General features: G+C 52.6%; 1 protein-coding gene across 1 annotated transcript in view; it reads left to right on the top strand.

Annotated features, from left to right (window-relative positions):
- LOC123927435 (T-lymphocyte surface antigen Ly-9-like) overlaps nucleotides 1-11,770 on the top strand; it is a 33,827-nt gene extending 22,057 nt beyond the window's left edge. Inside the window, exon 6 of the mRNA XM_045982000.1 lies at nucleotides 11,255-11,770. Within this exon, the coding sequence (XP_045837956.1) occupies nucleotides 11,255-11,276 (22 nt within the window). The 3' untranslated portion in view covers nucleotides 11,277-11,770. The remainder of the gene's footprint in view (nucleotides 1-11,254) is intronic.
- The last annotated feature ends 13,698 nt before the right edge of the window (nucleotides 11,771-25,468 follow it).

The raw sequence follows: 25,468 nt of genomic DNA, 5'->3' as shown, positions 1-25,468 counted from the left end.
TCTTATTATTAGTGTATAGAAATGCAGCTGATTTCTGTGCATTGAGTTTATATCCTGATATTTTATTGGATTCCTGTATGAGTTCTAGCAGTTTTGGGGTTTTCCACATAAAGTATCATTTTCCACATAAAGTATCCTTTGGGTTTTTCACACAAAGTATCATATCATCTGCAAAGAGTGAGAGTTTGACTTCTTTGCTGATTCGGATGCCTTTTATTTCTTTTTGTTGTCTGACCGCTGACACTAGGACTTCTACTGTGTTGAATGGCAGTGTTGATAGTGGACATCCCTGTCGTGTTCCTGCCCTTAGGGGAAAGGCTCTCAGGATTTCTCCATTGAGAATGGTATTCGCTGAGGGTTTTTCATAGATGGCTTTGATGATACTGCAGTATGTAGCCTCTGTGCCTACACTGTGAAGAGTCTGATCAGGAACGGATGCTGCATTTTGTCAAGTACTTTTTCTGCATCTACTAAGAGGTACTAGTAGTGAATTTCTTGTTCCTCACCGGTCCCTTTCCATCCGACGGCCACCCGTCCCTTCCCTCCTGACGGCCACCCAAGATCACTGATTCGCTAGGGTTCATGGCATTGCTCTCTGGTGGGGGAAGAATCCATTGTCCATGTCAGCAAGGACATTCTGATTCATACTGATGTGTCTTCACTGGGTGTGGGCTCCAGACTCTTGTGTGAAAATGCAGACAGGCCCTGGTTGAGGGAGGGAGTTTCTCTCTCAGGGGCTGCCTGTCCCCAGGGTCACTCCTGCTTCTCTGAAAGAAAATGAGGGGGAGGGGGGAGGGCTGTGCTCCTGGGAACCTGGAAAGGAAAGCAAGCACGTTCCTGATGCACAACATCTCTCCCCCCAAGGGCATTCTGGAGTCTCCTGGAGCACGGGTGAGCTCACCGCCTTGCACAGGCTCAGGGACTCGCCCAGGGACTCCTGCAGCAGCTCCCCATCTCCATGTGCTGAGAGCTCAGGACTCAGGGCCCTCCAGGCCTGTGTCCAGGGACATGCAGGGAAGGCGTGGGGAAGAGAGATTCAGCCTCACCATGTCTGGTCCGAGAGTCCACGCCTCCCCCATCACAGACGGAGTCCCTGCATCTCCAGGAGGGTGTCCAGCTGGAAGCCCAAGGTCAGCACAGAAGCCACATGACCAGCCCATGTCCTCCGGCTCAAGGTCATCAGCTCTCTGTCCATGAGGGAGTTGTGTCCAGGCAGGATGGAAGTTTCCAGAAGAGCCCGAGTGTGGGAAAAGCAATCCCACCCTGAGCTGGGCTGGAGGTCTGGCCTCTGTGTGACTCAGCCAGTGCAGGCAGCGGCTGTGGTTGGCAAAAGTCCCGCTGTGGACCTCAGAGCCTGCAAGATGCAACCACAGGCTTATTTCCTCTGCCTGCGGGTGTGAGAAAGGAGGAGGCTGCTGGGGGCTCCATCCTAGGCCCTACACCCCACCCCCAAGCTGGAGTTTGCACAAGCAAATAGTTCTTACACTGACAGGACTCACTCAGGGCTGTAATGACTTGGACGGGGTAACAGACTTGGTCCCCGTCACCCTGAAGGGACCAGGGGATGAGCTGCCCAGATCTGGACTCTATCTGAGGAGTCTCTTCCCACAAGGCTCAGGGACGGCCCGAGGAAGGGATCTCCCATCACTGGGTGGGAGCTGGGGAACAAGGCAGTGCTAAGGGCTCTCTGGTCTGAGGGGCGCAGAGCAGTTCCGGGGAGCCCAGACTGGATGCGGCGATCGCTGGAGACCACACACTGGGATGGGACAGCGGCGGTGACGCGGGATTTCCCAGAGTTCCTTGTTGGGAGTCAAGACCCTGACTCTTGCTCTGCTGGGTGACCTCTGGCAGGAGGACCAGACCCTTAGGACTCGGGTCTCACATCCATAAAATGGGTTCAACAGCCAACAGGCTGACCGCCTAGAGTGCGGGGCCCTGGGCCAGTCCTGGGGATCCAGCCTGAGGATCTGAGGGTCTGAGCAGCTGAGGGGGAGCCCAGCGGGCGGGGAAAGGGGCACCAGCCGGGGGTTAGTGATGGAGCCGCTCCCCTAGGGCCCACGGGAGACCAGGGTTCTTGACGTTATGGGAACCCATGGGGAAGTGGAGGCCTGGCCTGACCCTCCGTACGTGGCTGTGAGTCTGAGGCCGCTGAGCCTGTGGCCAGAGGTGCGTGTCCCTCTCCAGCCCTGCCTGTGTGTGAGCCCGGTCCAGTCCTGGCAGAGCCTCACAGGGCAGGGAGGCTGTGGGGCCGCTCCTGTGGGGGTGGGCTTGGTCCTTCGTATGGGGCAGGGCTAGCCCTAGGCTGCAGACAGAGCCCTGGGGACCAGCAGTGGGGACATGCCCGTGTGTGCCCTGGGGTGTGGGGGTGACACTTCCCAGGAGGCTTTGTTCTCGGGCTCCTAGCTTCTCACCGTGACACCTGACAGTGAGGTTCCTAGAAAATCAGAAAGGAAATGTGACTCGTGAGATGGTATAAAGACAGAGGACAGGCCCAAAGCAGGAGAGGCCCCGTGTCCTTGGCTCTAGGAAGGGTCTCTGGGCCTGGCCATCGGCTGGCCTTGGCCAGCAGGAAGCCGCAGGCTGAGTGGGAGCCCCGGGACACAGATCAAGGGCTGTAGAGGTGCAGGGTCCTAGGCTGCGTAGGGTCGACTCCCAGGCTGGTTGTGAGCACAGGGACGGGTTCTCTCCAGCACCGGGCCTCCTCGAGGGCGGCTGTTCCCACATTTTCTCTACAGTTATCTCCTGAGGCCCCTGCGGGTGCTGAGCTAACATGAGAGATGGGAGTGGGTGACTCTAGGCTGGACAGTGAGTTCCCAGAACTGACAGTCAGCCCCGCCCCTGGGGTGCGGAGAAGTCTTAGGGCTCTTGTGAGTGAAGAAGCTTTCCTCCTCCTCTTACGTCTGTATTCTGGATGTTTCCTTGAAGCAGAATAGGTCCACGCTGAGCCAGCAGGGAAGTGGCCGGCCATGGGCGCCTGCTCAGAAGACCCCCACCTGTGCGGGGCCTCGTGGCTCCTGCGACTCACCAGCCTCCTCCTCAGTGAGTGGCCCGGGCCCCCTGGGAGGGAGGCCGCCGGGTGGGCAGGGAGGCAGGAGCTCCCGGGCTGGCTGAGGTCTGTGCTGAAGAATTAGAAGACCAGCTCCGTGATGACGGAGCACACGCGGTGAGCTGGGTTAGAGCCCCGAGGGGGACAGAGGGAACAAAGGGAGCTTTGGGCTGAGGCCAGGCTGGGAACCCTGACCCGGCTGCCTGGCAGCATGAAGGGAATCCCGCCCCCCCCCCCAGGGCGGTGAGGCCGGGAGACCCCAGAGCCTCCTGGGGAGCAGATGGAGGAGACACAGGGGCGGCTGCAGGGGACCCAGGGTGGGGACGGACATCCCCCCTCCACCCACTCCCCCGCCACCACCGTGCACAGGGACCGGCAGCCTCTGCAGCCGCTGTGTGCAGGAGGGGCCGACCCAGAGCCCCTGTCTGAGCTGGAGGGGCCGCGCTAGTCTGGCTCCTTGGGGAAGATGAGGCCCCGAATCCAGTGACATTCTGTTTGCAAAGGATGGAAAGGATCCCCCAGAATTCAAGGGTCTGCGCCCACCTGCTGTGTGTAAGGGTGAGCCGGGAACGGGAGACTGCTCACCTGATCTGGGTGGGGGTGACCTAGGCGTCAGGACGGAAGCAGAGGTGGTCCCAAAAGGGAACTGAATGGCTGTTGTAAGGAGAGCCCCATTTTCCGGTTCTTACTTCCTCAGAGACCATCTGCTTCTGTGTAATAACTTAAGTAAGAACAAAGGAGACATTACTAAGCTCTTGAAGTTCTGAATTCTGCAGCCACCATGGAAAGCTGTTATTGTCTGTAATGTTTGCTGTGAACACACCAGCCCCTCCGTGCCTGCAGGAGCCTAGGGAATTTCTGGGATCCCAGGATGTTTGCAAACAGGGAGATAAATCATGAGAAAATGAGTTTTGTAAGGCTTGGAGACCATTTTTAGAGGGTAACTTTCTATCAACAATTGTGCGCTTTCAACTGTTATCAATATTATTTAAATGGAGACATATGGGAAATTACACAGTTTCCTCCATAAATGTCTAGGTTGGAAGATTATGTAAGAGAGAAAGGAACTAAGGGAGGGCTGGAGGGAAGAAAGAGAGAGACAAAATATGATGTTGACGGTTGAAAGTCAAATTTCATCTGATTTAAATAAACTCGGACTCTCTTGCTCACACCCACCCCGCCCCTGACCTTATGTCCCTCTTTGGGGTCAGCATCTTCTGCAGATCTGAGCACTGTCGTGTCTTCCTCCCATCCTGAGTGGGCTTCCAGCTTCTGGGCTGCTCCTCCCCTGCAGCCTGAGGGCTGAGCCTCCTCTCTCCCGGGCTCCCCCTTTCCAGCAGGTGCCGGTGAACCCTCAGGTAGCCCCACGTCCCCGCCCTGCCAAAGCCCGCTGAGTATTTTTGTCCCCTCTCCAGGGACAGTAGCTGGAGGTGAGACCCCAGACCTGCTCAGACCTACTGACCAGACCGCAGTGCTAGGAGGAGGGAGCCCTGCGCAGGGCACGTGCAGGGCAGGAGGAGGGCAGGGGGAGGGTGCATGGCAGGTTTCTACAGGAGCCACAGAGCTAGGGGAGAGGGAAGCCGGCTCTAGGTCTGGGTCTGCCCAGGGGGACTCAGACAAGTTTCTCCCCAAGGTAGCCCCTCCTCTGTGAAAGGTCCCCTTGAAGCCCCTCCAGCTGTGACATCCTGGGATGGAGGTCTCCCCCTGGATGGGACTGACCTGTAGCTTCTCTGAGGCCTCTGCTCCGTGTCTCCCTCCTCTGCTGTCCGCGTCCTGTGTCCTGACGGGGACAGAGTTGGGGAGCCTGCTTGGCCCCTTCAGAAATCAGAGCCCAGGACCACCTGTGGTCACCTCCTCTGGCCTCCAAGGAGGGGTGAGCGGATGCATCTTGAGGCTCCCTTCAGCCCTCGGGCCTCTGCTGTCTGTGTCCCTGCTCCTGAGCAGGGTCTGCCGAGCTCCAGCCCCAGTGTGTGGACCGCAGATGTGGACCCCAGTGTGCAGGGCCCACTCAGGACAGCGAACTGCCGCAGGATGGGAGGGAGGCACGGATCAGCTGCTCAGGAACAGCCTGGCCAGAGCCACACAGGTGCTGCCCGTGGTTGGCAGAAACGCCAGCGTCCGTGTCCCTGTCCCCTGGGATGGACCCCTCTGACCCACACAGGGGCACTGAGAGCGACTGTGTGGGCTCAGAATTCCTGGGGAGCAGCCGCGGGCAGGTGCCGCCCTGGGGACGGATCTACTGTCCCTCAGGGAACCCCGGGCACCGTCCCCTTGTTGGAACAAGGACGGATTCTCTGACTCCGGGTCGGCGTCCTGTGTGCACCACACTCTGCGTATTTGCACACGAGATGGGCAGTGGCCGTGGACGGCCTGGGGACGCGGGTGTGACGGGACACTGTTGTTCTGTGCATTAATTCATGAGGAGCCGCCAGGCTCATTCACAGGAGGAATGTTCCTTAAAGATAATGTGACATAATTTTCTCTTATCAGCCTGGCGAAGGCCAGAAAGTTTGATCACCGTGTGCCGGTGGGAACCTCAGCATCACTGGGGGGAGAGCCGCTGGGGTCGCTCTCAGGAGGCGATGAGCAGCGTCGGTCAGAGGCTGAGATGGAGCTGCCTTTGGTCTTAGACCCACTAGTGGGTTATCCCAGTGTCCACACACCCACGGGAACGGTCTACACCACCAAGTGTGATGTACGCACACCCACGTGGGGCGCAGATACACTCCCTGTGGTGTGTACACTCCTGTGTGATGGACACGCTCACATCTCTTTCCTGTGGTTCCCATGCGGGAGCTCCAGGCTTATACCCTTTAGGAAATAGCCCGGGGCTGCTCACCCAGTGAAGGGAGGATCTAGAACGTGACCCCAGGTGTGTCTCACCCCAGAGCTCACACCCTGTGACCTGCTGGCCAGGAGCCTAGGCAAGACCCCAGGAGCCTTCACCGGGTCCACGTGGGGTGGGGGCTGCAATTCCTGGGCTCCTGCCTCAGGGTCCTGGGGCTGCCGAAACAGGACAGTGTAAACCCTTAAACAACACAATCTTTTTATCTCCTGGTTCTGGAGGCTGCGAGCCCAAAATCCAGGTTTTGGCCAATTCGCTTTCTGAAGAGAGGGATGCAGCACTGTGCTGTGGGGACCCATGGCACTTGTGTCCCGACGTGCTAGAGGGACTGGGGGACAGTGTGGCTGTGCCCGGCTCAGTGGAGCCTGTGGGAGCCGTGTCAGGACCTCACCGTCCTTGGCTGTTGGCCAGAGGCTGCCCTCCGTCCCTCCCCATGGGGGTCTCTCCACGGGGCCGCCCACAACACGGCGGCGGACTCAGAGCGAGCAGGAAACAGGGTGAAAACGAGATGGGGTCACACTCCTGTCAAACCTGTGGTCTCTGAGAGCCGTCCACCACGTTAGCGGCACTCTGTTCCTCAGAGGGGAGCCCGGGGGGGCAAACTCCCTCAAGGAGCAGAGTTTACACGGCCCATGGGCATGAGGGGTCTCTGCAGCCCCGTGAGAACCTGCCTCCTGCAGAAATGATCTCACTGTGGCCCCAAAATGTACTCGTGCTTCAGATCCGAGACCTCCTGACGTTCATCCTCTCGCTGTCAGGGGTCAGGACACTGCAGGTGAGCAAGTTCCCGTGACCTGCTCAAGGGGACGCTCCCCTGGGACCAGGAGGGATTCCAGCCTCGCCCCAAACTTATGACACTCTCCTGCCTTCCCAGACTCCAGGGGGCACATGGGATGGATTTCAGGAAGATGGTTCTAGGGTTTCCTCCTTTATTCCTAATGAAAACCACCCATGTTTCCTGTGTCCTATGCCCTAGGTGTCTGCAGCGCTGTGACCCAGAGTCCTGGAGCCCGTGAGTCTGCCGTGGACGATTCTGGAATTCCTGTTCCACTGAAAGGGATTCAAGGAGATTCTGTGTTCTTTCACACAATCAGAAATCGAGAAATATCTTCAGGAGCCGAGCTGGAGAATATTATTTGGGCCATTAAAACTGGATCAATCTACACAACCATACTCCAAGTTAGTCCCAGGGGAGATGTTACACGATGGGTCAACTTCCAAGACAAGTTCGAGAAGAGGGTCCATGTGTTCAACACAAGGACCCTGAGGTTTGACAACCTGACCCTTGAGGACAGTGGACTGTACCGCGCTCAAGTTCAATTAACTACAGGAAGACAATATGACCAGGATTTCCACCTGACGGTCTACGGTATGTGGCGGCCCCTCCCCCAGTCCCACAGCTAAAGCCCTTCCTCAGTCCCTCACAGTCTCCGAGAGCCCCGCTTGCAGGATTCCTTCCAGACTGCAGCCTTCGGACTCGATCTTCTCCCAGAAATTCGACGCTGTGAGGTCACCACAAATGCAGGCAGAGCTGAGACTCACACCGGGGATAAATCACGTCTGTGCTTCAGGAGGGAACATGGAATGGGAGGAAATGGGGATTTTGCCATAACACTCATTGTCCCCATAGGACTCGGGGTCCTTAGTGAGACTCTTACTGTCCTGTGCTGCTGTAGCAGGTGACTGAACCTCAGTGACTGACCACACCCCCCGGGGTCCTCCTGGGCTGTAGGGCAGGAGTCAAACCCCAGAGCCTCTGCCATAAGGTCCAGGTGTCGGCAGGGCTGTGCTCCTTTCTGGAAGCTCCAGGGAGAATCCACTTCTGTTCCTGTCCCCCCTTCTAGGGGCATCGACATCCCCTGGCTTCTGGCCCTTCCTCCCCCTTCACAGGTGGCAATGGTGGGATGAGTCCCTCTGACACCGTGTCCCTCCCACCTCGTCTCCTGCCTCCTCCCACTTGTGAGGACCCTGTGATCACATGGGGCTTGTCCAGGGAGTTCAGACCATCTCTAGTTTATAGTCAGCTTGTTTTCAACCTAATTTTCCTTGGCCATGGAACCTAAGACATCTTCAGGCTCTAAGGGCCAGCGTGTGGCCTTGGTTGGGGGACACTCGTCACCTAGCAGGATCTGGAATCCCCCGTGTGGTTCTCCCCACCCCGTCCCCTCGTCCTTCTCAGCCCAGCCCGAGTCAGCTCACTCACAGACTCCATGGTCCAGCTCTGAACCTCCACGGATGGAGGGGAAGTTCACAGGGTAACCCCTCCTCAGACCCTCAGGGAGCAGCTCTCTCTCCCTGTACCCCTCCACCTGCCCCCACACAGGGAGACGACCTGCTCCAGAGAGAGAGTGGTCTTTGCAGCCTCACGACCGGAGATTTCCAACTGACTGTCAGTCTGTCCCTTGTCTTCCGGTGTGGACCCCAAGCTCAGGGTACAATCCAACCACAAATCAGGGAGGCCATTCCTAGTGACCTCCTCTGTGGTCAGTCCTGGGGGAGCCTGGGGCTGCTCTCTGGGCTCCCAGAGCTGGGCAGTGGCCGTCCGCACCATGGGCTGTGCCGTCCCAGGAACCATCTAGGCAGGAATATTAGGGCTGGGTCTTGAAACTGGAAAATCCTTCTGTCCCTGATTTCTTCTTCTAAGGGATACTCCATCTTCCTCAAATTATGGGGTTTGGGTAGGTGGGGTTCATATTGTATCTCAGGGCAGATTTGTAAGACGAGCTCAGTCTAGTGAAACCACCTAGAGCTAAACTCAGTGGCTCCTTTCCATTCTAGCCCCTGCTGTGTATTTGGGTCACTTCTCTGTGATCTGTAAAATGCAATCCCTGTCCTTAGGGGGAGGAAACCAGAGCGTCAGGGAGAATCTGAGGAGAATGCAGGAGCTGTGATGTTCTCCACTCACTGAGACTCTGTCCTCTTGTCCCTCCCACCCCAGAGCCTGTGCCCTTTCCCAAGATCCGGGCCACAATTCTGTCCCTCACACCAGGCTGGTGCAATGTCACTTTGGAGTGTGACCTCACGGAAACCAGGGGGGACCTGACGGTGTCCTGTGAGAACAAGGGTCTCCCCAGGGAGCTGGAGCAGAGACCAGACACAGGACCAGCTCTGAACCTGCTCCTGAGCCAGCCCAGCCCCAGCCTCTCTTGTGTGGTCAGCAACCAGGTGGACCAGAAAACTGCCACCCTGGACCTTGGGGACATCTGTAGCCTCAGTGAGTGCACCCGCCAGAGGAGAAGGGCTATCCCGGTTCTCAGGGAACCCAGGGTGAGGGTTCTCGGCTTCTGTCCCCCATGTTTATGTCACCCACTGCCACCTGGTCACCCGATCCAGGACTCTGATGGGCACATCCAACCTGTGTCTGCCCTTCGGTGTCTCTCCCATGCTGCTCTCCAGCCCTCACCCCTGCTGATCCAGGCAGCTCCCAGCAGGTACATCTCCCCACCCTCATCCATCATCCCGAGTATGTCCACGGTGGTTTTCAGGAAAAGCAAGTTGGGGGTGTCCGTGGTCTCTGCCATCTGAGGGGTCTGGGCCAGTGACTCCTGTAGGATTCAGGGATCGAGGCTCCTCTGGCCATTTCTGGTCTCACAGACACACATCACACCCACCTGCTTGCCTGCATTCCCGATGTGTCCCGCTCTCCTCCACTGCCAGCCTCTACTCAGGCCCCTCCCTCTGCCCTCAGCCCTGCTAAGTCAGGAGTCCTCCACTCCCCACTTATTCCCATCCAGGGACCCCTCCCTGCAGCTGGCTCCAGGGGCAGTCTCACAGGGCCGCATGCTGGGAGCAGTCCCAGCATGAAGAGAGTTTGCACAGGGGCTCGTCAGGCTCAGTGGCTCAGGGCCTTGCAGGAGCTGCTGTTGTCCTGCCCTCACACCTCGTCTCCTCTAAGGAGTGGTCCTTGGCCCCACACTGGGAGCTGATGCTCAGGCCCAGGATTAGTCTCCTCTGTAGTGAAACCCTGGAGGGCAGGGGCCACGTCTGCTGCTCCTTTGATGCCTGTCCTAGCCTCGGCCATGGTCCCTTTGCTCACAGTCAGCATGTCCCTGAAGGAATGAATGACGTGGTTCCCCATGAGCCACCTCTCCCTCCACCCCCTCCACCAGCTGCTAGGGACCTGCTGCCTCAGTATCCCTGATCCCAGAGGAAGCTCATGGCTCAGGGACCCACTGGGCCCTCTGGAAACAGGTTCCTGCCTCCCTCTCATCCTCCCACCCAGCTTCCCTTACCGGTCCCTCTCTGGCCTATCCCAGTGGGTGCCGGCAGCTCCCAGGGCTGGGGACTTATCACAGCCATTCCTGGTCATGGCTGTCTGTCCTGGGATGCCTCACCCACCCTGAATATCCAGGAATCTCCTACTCCTCCCTCAAGACCAGGCTTGCCCATCACCTCCTCCAGGAGGCCCTCCATGATGACCTGGGTACAAGCTGTAGCTCTAGTGTCCTGGGATGGCTCTGGCTGGCTGCCCCTGCATGTGCTCAGCCCTCCCCCTTGCTGAGGGGCTCCTCAAGGCAGGCACCATGTCCTGCTCCTCTCAGCACCCCGGCCCCAAGCAGGAGCTCAGGAACTGGCTGAGTGAGAGCCCCTGCCCTGCTCCTCCCTCTCGAGCTTCTGACCAGGTCCCTTCAGAGTCTCCACATGCCTGGCAATGGGCGTCCTCAGTTCCCTGTTGCCTTAACCTTCATCACTCTTTCTGTGCGATGGAAACAGATGCGCAAGGACAGACCAGTGCTGCCCACTTGCCCGGTATCCTGGCGTCTGTTGCGGTCCTGCTGCTGATCCTCGGAGCTGGACTCTACCTTTGGAAGAGACGTGGGGAAAAGAAGAATGTGGAGCCCGGGAGAGGCAGGTTGCACTTTCCTTCCCAAGTCCAGACACCTCCCTCCCCCGCTGAAACTGGGTTCCCTTTCTCCTACATTTTGCTACTCAGGGATTGTCCCTGCAGGCAGCTGGCAAGTGTGGCCATGGCCATGGGGGTCATGGAGTGGGGAGAGTACAGGCTTCCATGCTGAGACTCAAGCTCAGGAAGAACAGGGGAACATGATCATTGCATCCTCTATGCAGAGCTGAGCCAACAGGAGTCTGGAGACCACAGGGACAAGGTGAAGCTGGGGGAGGAGGCAGTCTGGGTTCTCCCAAGTCCCTCTGTGCCTGGGTGTGGGCCTGTCGATCCCAGTCATCTGCAGGCATTAGTCTTCAGACCTCTGTAATCCTTTCCAGACAACACAGTATTAACTAAGAACATTCTACTGCGGTCCATGCAGTGCTGGGTGCTGGGGGAGGTCATGTCAGCAGCACTGGTCTGTAGGGGTCCCTCTGCATCCCTTACCTGATCCAGGAACCGTTTGTGTGCATTGCAGGGTAGGGGAGAACCACATCTAGAAGAGGAGAACTCTCTCACTACTGTCTACAGTGAGGTCCACAGGCCAGGCCAGGCCATGACCATGACTTAATGGGAAGAAGCAGGACAATCCCGCCCCGGGGACACCTGTCTCCTGAGAATGACGCCCGCAGCTCTGGTCCTGTCTCTTCCACCTCCGACGGCTCTGAGCAGGGACTGGATGGACCCAGCAGTTATTTCTGTGCTAAATCCTCGTGCACAAGCCCCCGTGAGACACACACAGTGGTAGATCAGGGAAACTGAGTAAATAAATTGGACCAAACCTGTTCCAAGACCACTCAGCCTCTGCTACATGGCAACCCTAGACGGCCCCCCTGTCCCCCTCATCTGTATGACATCACACTGCCTTGCAGACCCTCAGCCTCTGGGACAAACCGTGGAGAATCACAACATCCCCCCGGACCCGTCTTGAGCACCCCCGGCCGTCAGTCCTGCGCTGAGAGCTCTTTGCAGACAATGTGAACTCGTAATCGTCCGTGCTTGCTGAGGGCGGGCTCTGTGACCCGCACTGTTCGGACAGTCTGCTCGCTGCTAACTCACTGGGTCCTGGTGGACTCTGTGTGCAGTGGGGAACCTTGAGCCCACTTTACAGATCAGTAGAAGGAGCCAGAAAGTCTCCACAGCTGGGAGCGCTGGAGTCAGGACTCAGCCCAGGGAACAGATCTCCAGGCCCGTCTCTCCAGGCCTCGGCTGGCTGTCCCTCATCCTGCCCAACCTCCTTCTGTCCTGTCCTGCTGGCCAACGGTACGGCCTCCTATTACTCAGGACAAGGCAGAAGTTTCTAGTTCCCGACAGTGAGCTTTAACTGACTCACAGAGTGACACCCGCGTCCCCCTCCCTGCTGTCCCCACGTAGGACGCGGAGCTCCTCGGGGCTCAGTGAGGACTTTTCCCTGCACTTCAGGTCCCTTCTCTGGGGACATGTCGTCTCCTGCATGCCTCTCTCTGGCTCATCCCCCTGACCCTGCCGGCTCCTTCCCTGCAGTCCTCACCCGGTCCCCGTGCTGCCCCTGCTCCACACCTGAGCCCGCACCTTGGCTTCACCTCACAGGGACCCCTAGAGCACCAGGAGGGGACCCCCATATGACACCATTGATGCCCCTTTCCAGCTCCAAGCCCCTCTCCTCGTGTTCCCTGATGGTCAGTCCCCTGGGCCCCGGGCCCACCTGCCGTCCTCCCAGACTCTCCGCCGTCCCCCCAGGGCTGCCCTTTGCTCACATGGCTGCTTCCCAGGGTTTGGGCAGGACCCTTCCCATCCCCCGTGTCCTTCTCTCTCTGAGGCCCCTGTTCCTGGGGTTCAGGGACCAGTCACACCGCTGATGCCCAGGGAAGTCTCCCCACCCACACCCTCTGCTGAGCCCCATTGCTGCCCTCCAGACTCATGAGCTACAGCCCCGCCCCTGTGTCCTCCTCGGCCCTCTCCCCGCAGGGTCACGTCCCCCACGTCCCTTTCTGTAATACCAGGAACCTGGTGAGAAAGAGCAGGAGCTCCTCTCCCACAGGAAGGGAAGCAGAAGCTGTGGTCACGTGTGTAATCAGGCAATAACAGCGCAGGAGTGTGTGGGGGCCGTGGGAGCTGTTCACCGGATCCAGGGAAACACTGTAAGTTCCCCCCTGGGTAAGGGACACATTTTCTCTCCTCCCATGCTCTGCCACCATTCCCCCAGGTGACAAAGAAACCCGCTGTTGGCCCGAATTAGTAATTCAAGGAAGACAAAGTGGGTCTCAAATGCCCTTTCCTCTCCATCTCGCAGCTGACCTGGAGATCCACTGGAAACAGGTAGATCCCCTCAGATCAGACAGAAGAAGAGAAGCTTCTCATCCCCAAACCTCAGTGTCTGCACAGGAGCACACACACATACACACACATGCACACAAACACACAGCAGCGCACACACACTCAAACACACACACACACAGAAACACAGACACACACACCAGCCTCCAGCCGTGCAGCTGTCTGGTCAGAACCAGGACTGTCCCACAAACACGCAGATCACAATAGAAAGGAGGACTTGAAGTGTCTGCGAACATTGTCCCATCGGGGTCGCTGGCGGAGCAGGGCTGTGTCCCTGAATCATGTGGTCAGTTTCTGAGCTCAGCTCTGTTCCCTCCGGGGTCCCTACAGCTCATCCTTGCTGGTGGGCGGGGAGCAGGGAGAAACCACGTCCCAGGCACTGGGAAGCAGGAACTCCAGCAGGTGGTGATGTTGTCATTAGCCACACAGCACACGGTGGGTGACAGACGTTGGACATGATTCCTATTCTCAGTGCAGTCCGGACAGTGAGGGGGTGAGGACAGGAGGTAAGTGCACGAGGCCATGGTACCCCCCCACAGAGCCACAGGGGGCTCCCTGCCCCCCGCACCCCGTCCCACTCTCTCACCCATTCCGTGGACCTGGACTGGATGACTGTCCGTGTCTGCAGAGCACTCGGGAGCCTGAGTGCATTCCTGGGACCCGGGGCACAGACCTCTAAATCCATGTTAGTCCCCCTCCTGCTCCTGGCAGCACCCCCTGGGCCCCTGAGCTTTAGGCGTGAGGACCGTGTGCAAGGACGGATGTGCACCTGCTGCGGTCCTGCAGGGGAAACTCTTGCTTCCCTGTCACCAGGTCCCCGCAGAGGAAGGAAAAGAACAAGGAGCAGCTTTTCCTGTGCCCCTTTTCTGGCTGCCCCTGCTGGCCTGAGGCTTCCTGCTACCTTAAGGGTCAGCCAGACCTGGTGCTGCCCACAGCCTCCTTGGAGCTGGACCAGAGCAGTTTGGGACGACCAGCCTGGGAGGACACCACGGACATTCAGTTCTAGACGATGCACAGAAAATTGTTTAAACCCAAGCTGATCCATTCTGGATATTAAAAGACCTTTTCATTTCCTTTTTTAAATCTGAGCAAAGAGGCTGAAAAACCCATGTCAGGTGTGGATCTGGTACATTGCTGGGGGCTGCAGGTGGGACCGGGAGATGAAAGGGATGAGAAACCAGTAACCGTGAGAAGCTGTGGGAGCTGCTCTGGACGTCCGACAATGAGGGTCTTGTTTTTAGAGACTCAGGGTGTCCCTTGGAGCCAGTTCGGGGCTCGAACTCACGAGCTGAGATCAGGACCTGACCTGACATCAAGAGTCAGACTCTCAACCGACTGAGCCACCCAGGGGCCCGACTGTCATTTACTTGAGTTGTGGAGCTCAGACTGCACCAACTCTGTGTTTCAGGTTGTTGGGGGCCCCATGCCCGGAGTGGGGCTTGATCTCATGACCCTGGGATTGAGACTCACATGGTCCATGGACTGAGGCAGCCAGGCACCCCCTCTAGTTACTTCGGATTTTATCTAGATGTGGGGGCTATCGTGAGACTCTGGGCCTTATAAAGACTGTCTCGAGATGGAGCTGATTTGTGTCTGTGTCAGCACGCCTCCCGTCTGGCCAGTCCTGCCTCGCCCTCTGTGGCTGCTGGTCCCCTGTCGGTGACTTCATAGCCTGCGTTACTGCGCCCGGGTCCTCGGCGCACGTGTGTCATTCAGCACATAACCCGGGACTCGGGTGGTGGATTATGTCCCAGGTCAGGTGTGAAAGTCTTTGTGGCTGTTCCCCAGCCCTGTCCTCCGTGGTGCCGTTCGGAGGCGGGCTTAGGATTCATGTTGGGGATCCTTTTCTTGCTCTTTCTTTTCTGAGATTTCCCTGTATCTTTTGGCTACGTGGAGCCCTAGCTAGAAACCCGGGGCTCTCCTGGTGTGATAGCTACACTTCTTCCCACCGACACCTCCTCCCCCGTCCTCCCTGTGTGCTGGGATAGACTACACCAGACTCCCCGGAGGTGAGAGGAGTGAGAGGAAACTGGAAGATGTGAGGATTCTTCTCACGCTCTGTTGGCCACGGGGCTCCTTTCTTCCTTCCCACTTCTTTCCGGGGCCATAGACCTTCTGCAGGTGTCTCTCAGGCTTCCTGGGACGAGAAACTCAGAGGCTAGCCACGGGGCCAGGCAGGCAGTAAGGAGCCCTGGAATTGCTCCCCACACTCTCTGGCTCACTGGGACCTTCTTTCTTGGTTCTCTCTGAAGTTATGCTTTGTGTTCTGGCTATGTCAGCTGGGGACTGGCCCATCAAGGGTTCAAGCCAGAAAGGAACACAGAAAAGGAAAAGCCCCTGAAACTCCCGTCCATCATGGGTCTCACTAAGTTTTGACTTCCTTCCCCCATCCATCGGCTACATTCTTTTCAGAGTCCTCACATACTTGTTTTTTTGTTTTGTACAAGTTTTTGGTTGCAATCATTGGGAGAAATGGGCATTAATAAGCCACTGTAGTTGACTGGACCCAAACCTTAAATTTATTTTCTGAGAATCACAAAATTCATTTGTTTCAGAAATTTGGAAAAACCAGAAAAGCTTAGAGAAGTTTTAGAGAAATTATCTGTAATTTACTATCTAGTAATAAACCATTTTAACTTTTTCCTCTAATTTTTTTCTCCTCATATTTTAGCACAATGAACACCATAATGGAGATGACCTTTTCTTTTACCTGGTATTTCTGTAGAACTGAATCTGTATCACAGTATGTTTGCACTGTGTACCTTCATGAAACCTGCATCTCTCTCGCGTGCATGCGTCACAGACTTAATCGTACCCTTGGTATCAGACATACAGTTTGTGTCACTGTGACCATCTTTGTGTACACTTTATGTCTGACAACTTTTTCCAAACTCTTAACATCACAATTCCTATCAGTGGAAATCAGTGTCTCCTTTTCTCTCTGAAATAATATTTAATTAGTTTTTGAAGTCCGAACCGAGGTGCTTGTATATAATTATCTTCTTATAACGATTTCCAAAGTGATGTTGTTTTTGAGGGAGGACCTAGTGGGTTTGGATGTGTTTAACGTTAGAGTTCACACTCGGAATACCTAATTGAAGGAAATGTTTCAATCCTTGGAGGAATGAATGAGTAGGTTAGTAAACCTGGATTTCTATCTTTGAAGAGAAAATGGAATGTTGATGAAAATGATGTTAATATATGGCCGACATGGTTTTGTGTCTGTCTCAAGTGTGTGTTTATACAGAAATAAGGTCTGCATTAGAAAAACAGAAATGAAATAGAAATGACTGAGAAAATAAATCAACAAACCTGTATTACATCCTGACTAGTGTCTGATGGGTATCATCCCTCCATGTGGGCCTTATATCCTGTAGTCTTGGCGTCAAGAATTTTCTGTGATTTCCCCGGGATATTCTATGCAGACAAACCTATAAAGAGTGTCCATGATGATCTTTGTGTAAAGCAGACTGCCCTCCACAGTGTGGGTGGGCCTCACTCCATCAGTTGAAGCCCGAGCGAGAGCAAAGACTGACCTCCCCTGAACAAAGAAGAATTTGACTGCACACAGCCATCAGAGTGGAACTGGGTATTGCCTCATCCTTGTGCTTCCTCCTGATGACCTAGGACTTGAATCCCAGCAGCAGATCTTCTCTGCATTTCAGCCTGCCTCACCCTCCCTGCAGACTTTAGACACACCAGCCTCTATAATACTGTGAGCCATTCCTTACAACATGTCTCTCTGGATCTACAAGCGTCCTAGACTGCTGGTTCCTGCAGAATCCTGACTACTATCCGCAGCACATCTTTTCCTATCTCCTTCCTGCTAACCCAGCTCCATCAGCCCAGACTGGGAATGGCAGTTCCAGAGTGACCTGAGCCCTTCGGTCCTGCATCCAGTCTCCTGTTGGAGCAGCACCCATGTGGGTGCTCCTTGACCTTCCTCTGCCTGTTCCTGTTCCTACCCCTCCCAGCACCGACACTGAATGGCCCCACAGAAACCACTTCACCCACTCTCCACACTGGGCTTTGGTTTCCCAATCGGCTGGTTTTCCTGAGATCCTCTTGTTGGGTCCAGTTATCAAAGGAATGAGACAGAGACAAAGTGAAAGTTATGCAAAACCTTATTCTATGCCAAGCATTAGAAGTCTGACTGACCGGCCAGGGCCACCTCTAGAGAGAGCGACCCCTCTTTGGTCTTACAGGTTAGTTTTATAGGGCGCAACTGCAGACCTCGATGTATGTGGCTTTGGCTGATTGGATGTCTCTACCTGTGTGTTTTAGTAACAGTTACCCTGAACAGATACTAGTAACTGCTGAGGCATTTATTAAACAATAAAATGGCCTTGTTTTTAGTATGTGTTTTAGCAACGGTTACCCACAACTGGTATCAGCAACTGCTGAGGCATTTATTAAACAACAAAATGGCTACCGAGGCAACATGGAGTCTCTATGGCTAAGTAGGCCCTGGCAGGCCCTAGGGGTTTAACAGGTTTTAATGTGGAATTGGCCCCAACATTCCCCCCTTTTCTTTCAAGATTAGTCAATTCCTTGACTTTTCCTGAACTGTAAGCAAACCAGGCTCCAGTGGGGGCCTTAAGGAAGTTAGTGAAGACAGTAGGGACTATTATGGTCCATTCGGCTGTTTTAGGCTGATGAGGTGTTCCCTGGCTACTGCTGAGTAGGAACAGGGTTAAAAGTGACCAAGTTATGAAACCCTTTAGAGTCTTAGTTTTAGTCCACAGTTGGTGGGGTCCACCGGCAGTGGTTCTTATTTCTGGGGGTGTCTTGCTTTCGGCTCATTTGATGTGACACGTGTGAATCCAGGCCCTGATGTTTTCTGCTTTTACTGCCATGGGGGTGGTCAGGCAGTGAATGTCCCTTTCAGCGAGGAACCAAATTTTTATTCAGTGGCAGCATATCCAAATGAAGTTTCCGGTTGGTAAGGATGAGGTTCCATCCCCGTCTCTCTCTCAGTGAAGGCAGCTCAGATGCCTGTGTGGGCTTTTTTTAAGACAGATTCTAGTGCCTGCAGTTACTGGAGTACAGATTGATCAGTCATTTCCACTAAGGCAACCTCTTGTAGCCATGGGCAGAGTGGAGGGGGTCTCCCGAACATACATCACGCCCTAAGGAGGGCAAAGGGAAGGAGATCCATCCATCCACTGCCAGTTTCCAGAATTAGCTTTGTCAAGGTCTCTTTAAGAGTCCAGTTTATTCTCTCTACTTGTCCAGAGCTCTGGGGCTGGTAGGCACAGTGTAGTTTTCAATTAGTGCCCAGGGCCTTGGCCAATGCCTGTGAGACTGAACTCACAAATGCAGCGCCGTTGTTTGACCCGATTGCAAGAGGTTTTTTTTCTAGTAGCTTTTTTGGCTACTATTTAAAGCACATGCCCAAATAGGATTATGGATGTTTAAGATCTGATAAAACAAAACATAGAAACTGGTTTCTCTGGGAAGGCATAGAGAAAACCATTTATATTCCCTTTTTAACAGCAGATCAATTAATCTAAGAAAACTTTCTCTTTTTGAACGGAGAACAAGCAGATTTTTTTTATATCAGTGTTTTTTAGTTCACATTATAGTCAATATTTACTTGAGTGAATCACCAATTTAGATTTCCCATGACACAGGGCTTTACTCTTCCTTTCTTAAATACTATGCCTCATTTGAACAGAAACATTTTACAGGAAAAGATTTATTGGTCTTTTTTCCCTTCTTGTGAATACATCCATCAAAACTGATCTAATATGGCTAAATTTCCAACATATTTCATTGTTCTCTTTGAAACCTATAAACCAAGGCAAATAAAGGTCACCTTCCCCAAGCCTTCTATGACTTACTAAATACCCTCAAGTTTAGTTTTTATTATTTCCTTTCATGTTCTGGGGCAACCAGACATTTTTAGTTTAAGACAAAACTACTTACTCTCTTAGGCCCTCTTTTTTTTGTGTGTGTACAGTTTTTCTAAACGTACTATCAGTTATCAGTCAACTGCCTTTCCTCTGGTTTTTTAGACAACATTAAAACTTTTAATAAAAACCTGAACGGGGATTTTCTTTTGGTAGTCTAAAATACATGGAGTCATTTCATTTGTATTTATCATTCGATGTGCTACATTTTAAAATTCATTTTGATCTTAATCTGTCATGACCATACCTAAAGTTTCTTTTTTGAAGATTTCCCTTCATAAACCTTTTACAAATTTTTTGTATCTAGGATTTGTCCCAAGCCATTTCCTTTCAAACAATTATCTCATTTAGGTCAAAATTGCCTTTTATCTTTAACAAAATGTATTTCCATTCCTTAGTTTTTTATGTACCTCTTACTTTTTACATATAAGGTTTTTCTCCTTACTTTTATCAGTCTTAGTTACAGTTAGCAGAATTTTTTATTCTTAGAAACATTTTAGTCCCTAGTGATGGCTAAGTATTAACCAATTGTGAAGAGTTACAACAGAATTCTGTAGATGGCAAATTTATGAATCAGTTAAGCACAAAACATGTTTACCAACAGATTTAAATATTTTTAATTTTTTGCAATAAGAGGGCAAAAGCACAAACCTGCATCTAGTATTCAATGCTTTAGTATTTTATCCTATTTGGGTAAGACCTAGATATCCAACAAAATTAATTCCATTTGTCATCCAAGCAAACCTTTAAAGTTTCAGGTTACCAAAGACTTTGAAAGCTACTTTAACAATTACCCATGAAAACTTTGAGACAGACAATTAATCATCAGTTCAGTTATTGCTTTGTTGACAGATTTTAACAAATAACATGAGTTTATTTGACCTTCAGTAAACTTTGACTGAAGTTTCACATTTACTGTTGTAACTTTAGAGGCATGTCTATCTTAATTAAACCAACAAACTTAACTTAATTTAAATACTGATTTACGTTTCACCTGGACACACTCCACTTTTGTGGTTTACCTGAGACACGTGTGGGAAGATCTGGAGTGGGGAGTGTTAGGTCCAGGAGGTGCTCTTTTTGTTCCTTGACAGTGAAGAGAAAAGGAGCCGTGGTGCAGGAAGCACCGAGGATGGTCTAGAGGCCAGTTATGCAGGCTGCACCCAAGCTGGTGCAGAAACAGAACGGGGAGACAGAAGAACAAAGTGCTGCCAGAAGGCAGAGAAAGGATTCCCAGTTTTAGAGCTTATCAGCTCCAAGAGAGGAGCAGATGCCATGCTTTTCCGCCAGCAAGGGGGAGGGTCTAGGCAATCCAGGTCAGGCCAGAGAAGGAAAGGAACGTCCCTGAAACAAAAGGAGTTTTGGCAGCTTCTTGGGAATATTCCTTAAAGTCTCTGTCTTGAGTTAGACTAACCACAGTTGGCTCCAGTTATAGCCATTAACACAAGAAATGAGCAAATGAGAAGTCCCACATCTATTAGGAGGAATGGAGAGATGAAAGTCAGAGTCCCCTTACTCTCTGCCTGCCCCATTTCTTCAAACACAACAAACAACACAACAGACAACAAAAAGACAAGACACGGACAAACACAGACCCAGCGGCCCTTACCCAGAACCTGCCGCTGGTGGGGATTTTCTCGATCCCCTACAAATGAGCAACACAACAGACAACAAAAAGACAAGACAAAGACAACTGCAGATGCAGCAGCTGGTGGGGATTTTCTCCATCCCCTGCAATCACCCGCTGGTGGGGATTTTCTCGGACCCTGACCACCTAGGGGGACTCGAACCCCTTGGTGATATACCAGAAGAGGGATGAGATGTCCCTGCATCCACTCCAGCCCTGGGGAGCATGGCTGTGTCCAGCTTCTCCCCGGTGGGCTATACCCTGGAGCTCCACAACCAGACAGACAGACCGGATCTCTCAGAATAAAATCTGGATATCTTACCTCCGGAGGCTTTTCCCAGAAATTCTGTTGCTGGCTCAGTTCTTGTCGTTTGATCTCAGCCAAGCCCCCAAATGTTGGGCCCAGTTATCAAAGGAATGAGACTGAGACAAAGTGAAAGTTATGCAAAGCCTTATTCTATGCCAAGCATTAGAAGTCAGACTGACCGGCGAGGGCCGCCTCTGAAGAAAGTGACCCCTCTTTGGTCTTACAGGTTAGTTTTATAGGACACAACTGCAGACCTCTATGTATGTGGTTTTGGCTGATTGGATGTCTCCTACCTGTGTGTTTTAGTAACAGTTACCTGGAACCGATACTAGTAACTGCTGAGGCATTTATTAAACAATAAAATGGCCTTGTTTTAGGTATGTGTTTTAGCAACGGTTACCCAGAACTGGTATCAGTAACTGCTGAGCCATTTATTAAACAATAAAATGGCTACCGAGGCAACATGGAGTGACTATGGCTAAGTAGGCCCAGGCAGGCCCTAGGGGTTTAACAGGTTTTAAAGTGGAATCGGCCCCAACACTCTCTCTCACCCTTACTTCTTCTTATGCCTTCTTCCACTTTCATTGACCTCAGTGTGTGTCCTGCTTCCCATATTGTCACAGGGGTCCACCCAGCTTCAGAAGACTCCCAGGGTGCCTCCTGTCCCAGGGGAACCTCAGCGGATGCATGAACATCACACCCAGACCTAGATTCAGAGGGAAGACAGGTGTGGGGGAGAACCCGAGCAGTGATGCTTGGACAGGTCTTGTCCTCCCAGCCTTTCTGAGCTTCTCAGGATAAAAAAAAGGTAACACATGATATCAGTGCTGCTCATCAGAACAGATTTTACTTGTAGAAGTTTTTTAATAAAATGAAGTTTACAACAGTAAAGGGCCAGCTGGGAAGGAAAGACACACTGACACACATGTGCCCAGTGGCCATGGTCCAGCTACACCATGACTCTTCATTTGCTGCACAGGCAGAGGCAGGAGAGAAAGGCTTGAGGACACTGGAGGTGACAAATCCCTGAGAAGGCACTGGACATGTGGTCTCCGAGTGGTCCAGCCCTGACTGCCCATGTTAGAGGGTTGTGGGAAGGGAAATTGAATGGCTCCATGATGCAGAAGACAAAATCCGGTGGATGGGACCTGAGATGTCCAAAAATCTCTCAGTGGATCTCATTCCTTCTACTGCGTCCCCATCCAGGTGGAGCAGAGAGGGACCCAGGTGTCTCTGGCCATTCTACTCCCTCTGTTATCTAACTCCCTTCCAAACCTCCACAATCCTGGGCATTAGTGGGATAGACCAGATCCTAGGTCCTGGTTGACTCTCCTCCAGGGGAGACTCTCCAAGACTGTAGAGTTCCTGCTTTCCTGATTTCTTTGACAAAAGTGAGGAGATAGAGTCTGTATGAGGAACGGCTTCTCCTCTCCCTGCTTCCCTTTCTCAGCTGCTCCGAGTGCTGCTCACAAATGCTGCTCCTGCTCATGGGCATCCTTCATTTTAGTGTAATTTCTCCCTCACGAGCCTGCAGGCAGCCTGAAGGTAGAAGCTTCACCTTGTTCTCTGTCCCATCACCTGTGACATGGACAGAGCAGCTTCCTGGTACCTGTTCAATGTTTGTTGGTGGAAGATAAGAAACATTTGCTCAAAAATCATTTTTCCCTCATCTTGGACACTAAACAAACTAACCCAAGCCCCCACATCAACCCAGGTGAAGGTGAATGTCATTATCCCTGCAGATGACCTACCCTGAGCTGCCCACGTGGTTCTGCCAAGACAAGCTCCAGGGTCTCCCATGATTGGACCCACTCAGTGTGCATCCAGCCAAAGACCTCAGCTGTGTTGGGATCACAGCTACTAGCATCCTGTCTCACTCCATCAGCCCTCATGCTGACCTCTTGGGGACTGCATCACCTTGATGTGACCAATGAGAAGGAACTGGCCCTAACCTTATAAGCTAAATTTAAAGATTTCCTATTAGGAAAAAGCAGCTAGTATGTCTTAAAAACTCTGACAAGCACATGAAATGAATGGGGGGAGGGGCAGGAAACCATCCAAAAGATTAAAAAAAAACTCTTTGATTGCAAAATAATGCAAAATTCGTGATGAAATATACAAAATTGTATCACAAAGGCTGTTAATGAATTGGTTCAAAAACTGATTTAAAATCTTTAAGTGACCCAGAACTTCGCCAGAAACAAAACAGGAAAGATGGACATCAGCACAGTGAGGAGCAACTACAGGAGGGAGATGAGGGTTAGAACTGAGCTTTGGGTAAAACCCTTTTCACCACCTGCCCTGCACTCATACCAGGAGGACTACAGGCCCAGCCCCATCCCAGACCAAACAGAGATGCAGAAGGAGATACAAGCCTGGCTGCCGATGTTCCCAGGCCAGTGAAGACGCCCTACACCCAGGAACAGAGACCTAGGAAGACAGGGCAGGGGGAGCAGGACAAAGGGAGGAGAGAAGCAGAGCTCTGAGTGTCCACCCGCCCAACTTCTCTCCCGTCCATCCCCTGCTCAAGGCACCACAGCAGCCTCCTCACAGTCTCCCCTGCTGTTGGTTTCCCTACCAAATCCCCCTCCACCTGACTGATCTCTTGAACTTTCAGAAATGCAGGACCCCCTTGGCCTTTCCCTGCCTACAGCGGACCTGCTCCCGCCCCTGCTCCCCAGAGGATAATGGCCCTCAGGAGAGGGAGTCTAACCCACCCAGGATCTGCTCCCGGATGTCTGTCCAGCTGCATCCCACGCTGTCTTCCCTGCACCCTGTTCCACCTGTCCTACACGTCACTGCATCTGGCTGCCCACTCTGTCCTCCTTCCTGGATGCTGGGGACTCTCCGCAGACCACATCTCTCACCCTTCGCCTGCACAGTGGGCAAATGCTCCTACTTCCAGTTCTCTCCGGGACCATCTTTCTCTCTGCCTCGCACTGGAGCAGCAGGGTGTGGTCTGCTGTCCCCTGACAGCCCCGTTGCTGGCCCCGCCCTCTGTGGCCCCTGCCCAGGGCTCTACACAGTTCCCAGCAGGCATTCAGCAGGTGTCCTTCACCTGGGGTAAGGTCAGCAATAAGTAAAGGAAACCTACAGAGACACACCTAATTTTCCTGGGAGTTTGATTCTCCAAGCTTGATTCACATCCCTCACCTGTTGAAAAGACGCTATAACAAACATTCATACACACCAGCTGATGAACAAATTCATTCCCAGAGGCAGAAGCTTGCTAAATACCTGTGTGCTCTTCCTAACCCTTTGTAGCAGACATTCTGTTTGGTTTTATATTTAAATTACCTGTTAATCCAGTGATTTTAAAGAAGTTGCTTAAAAGGACCATTTCCCCTAGTCACATGAGCAGCGAGCCTAGGGAAGGGCTAGAAGTTTGTATTTTTACTGATGCCCTGATCAGAGGTTGGCAGACTAAAGCCACCTGTCTTTTCTACAAATAAAGTTTTAATGGAACACAGCCACCTCACGTCACTTGCTGTGTTCGGCTGCTTTCTCCCAAAGTGGCCAAGCTGTAGAGCTGTGACTGAGATAATAGGGCCAGTGACACCAAAGATGTTTACTGTCTGACCCTTTACACTAACGTTGTCCATCCCTGCCCAGATGACACTGTGGACGCGAAGGATGCCTGTCAGTTTGTTGGTCATCGTGCGGATTTTACAAGCTAATGAAAAGCCCTTGGAGCTATGTCTGGGAATGGCCACCTGCTTCGTAAACGTAATTACTTCTCCTTTTAATCTGCTAATAGAGTAATTCCACTAGTAAATTTCATAATTATACTGTCCTTGTATTCCTACAATAAATCCAGTGTGATTGTGATATAGCATGTGACTTTGTTGGCAAGCATTAAATTTAGGAAGATTAAGTGTATGGTTGACTGTAACCCATGGGTTAGCAGGTGTGTTTGTCCTGTGTTGGGTTTGGGCTTCTCCTCATCAGACCTGAGTGGTAAAGCTGAGCTATACCCTCACGTCCTGACAACCTTCTGCCTTTTCTAAGCTGCAACACCATCTGTAACACAGGAATGTTCTCTACCTTGGCCATCGGGCAGTGCTCCCGCCCAAAATTGTGTGCCCTTCACACCCGTGATGAGGACAGACCGTTAGCCACCTTCCCAATATCTTCTAAGTCAGTGAGTATGTCCAGGTTTCCTGCTTCTCCTTAACAGATTTTTGACCATTTCATTTTTCTACAAAGGCACCAAATCAACTACATTTTAAAATGTATTAATGTTCCTTCATACATAGTGTTATTCTATAATATTCAATGTTGTTCTTTTCTGTATTGATGCCTTAACCCTCATTCCTAATGAGTTAGGTAGAACATCAACTTTTTGCTCAGACCTCAGTATTCTGCTTCTGATTGGTTCTTTTTTTTACATCGACATTTGATGTTGCTGATTGACCTCCTTCGTTATTGTCGTCGTGCACAGAAGCAGGAAGACGTCTGCTGCTGCCAGTGTCCAGCTGGGCTGTCACAGGCTGAAGCAGGTGGTTCTTGCTCTGGAACAGGAAGTCAGGC

Source organism: Meles meles, chromosome 17 (assembly GCF_922984935.1).
Source record: "Meles meles chromosome 17, mMelMel3.1 paternal haplotype, whole genome shotgun sequence".
In the NCBI taxonomy this organism is placed as follows: Eukaryota; Metazoa; Chordata; class Mammalia; order Carnivora; family Mustelidae; genus Meles; species Meles meles.
Note: the sequence above shows the minus strand (reverse complement) of the source record. Positions and strands in the feature narration are given on the sequence as shown.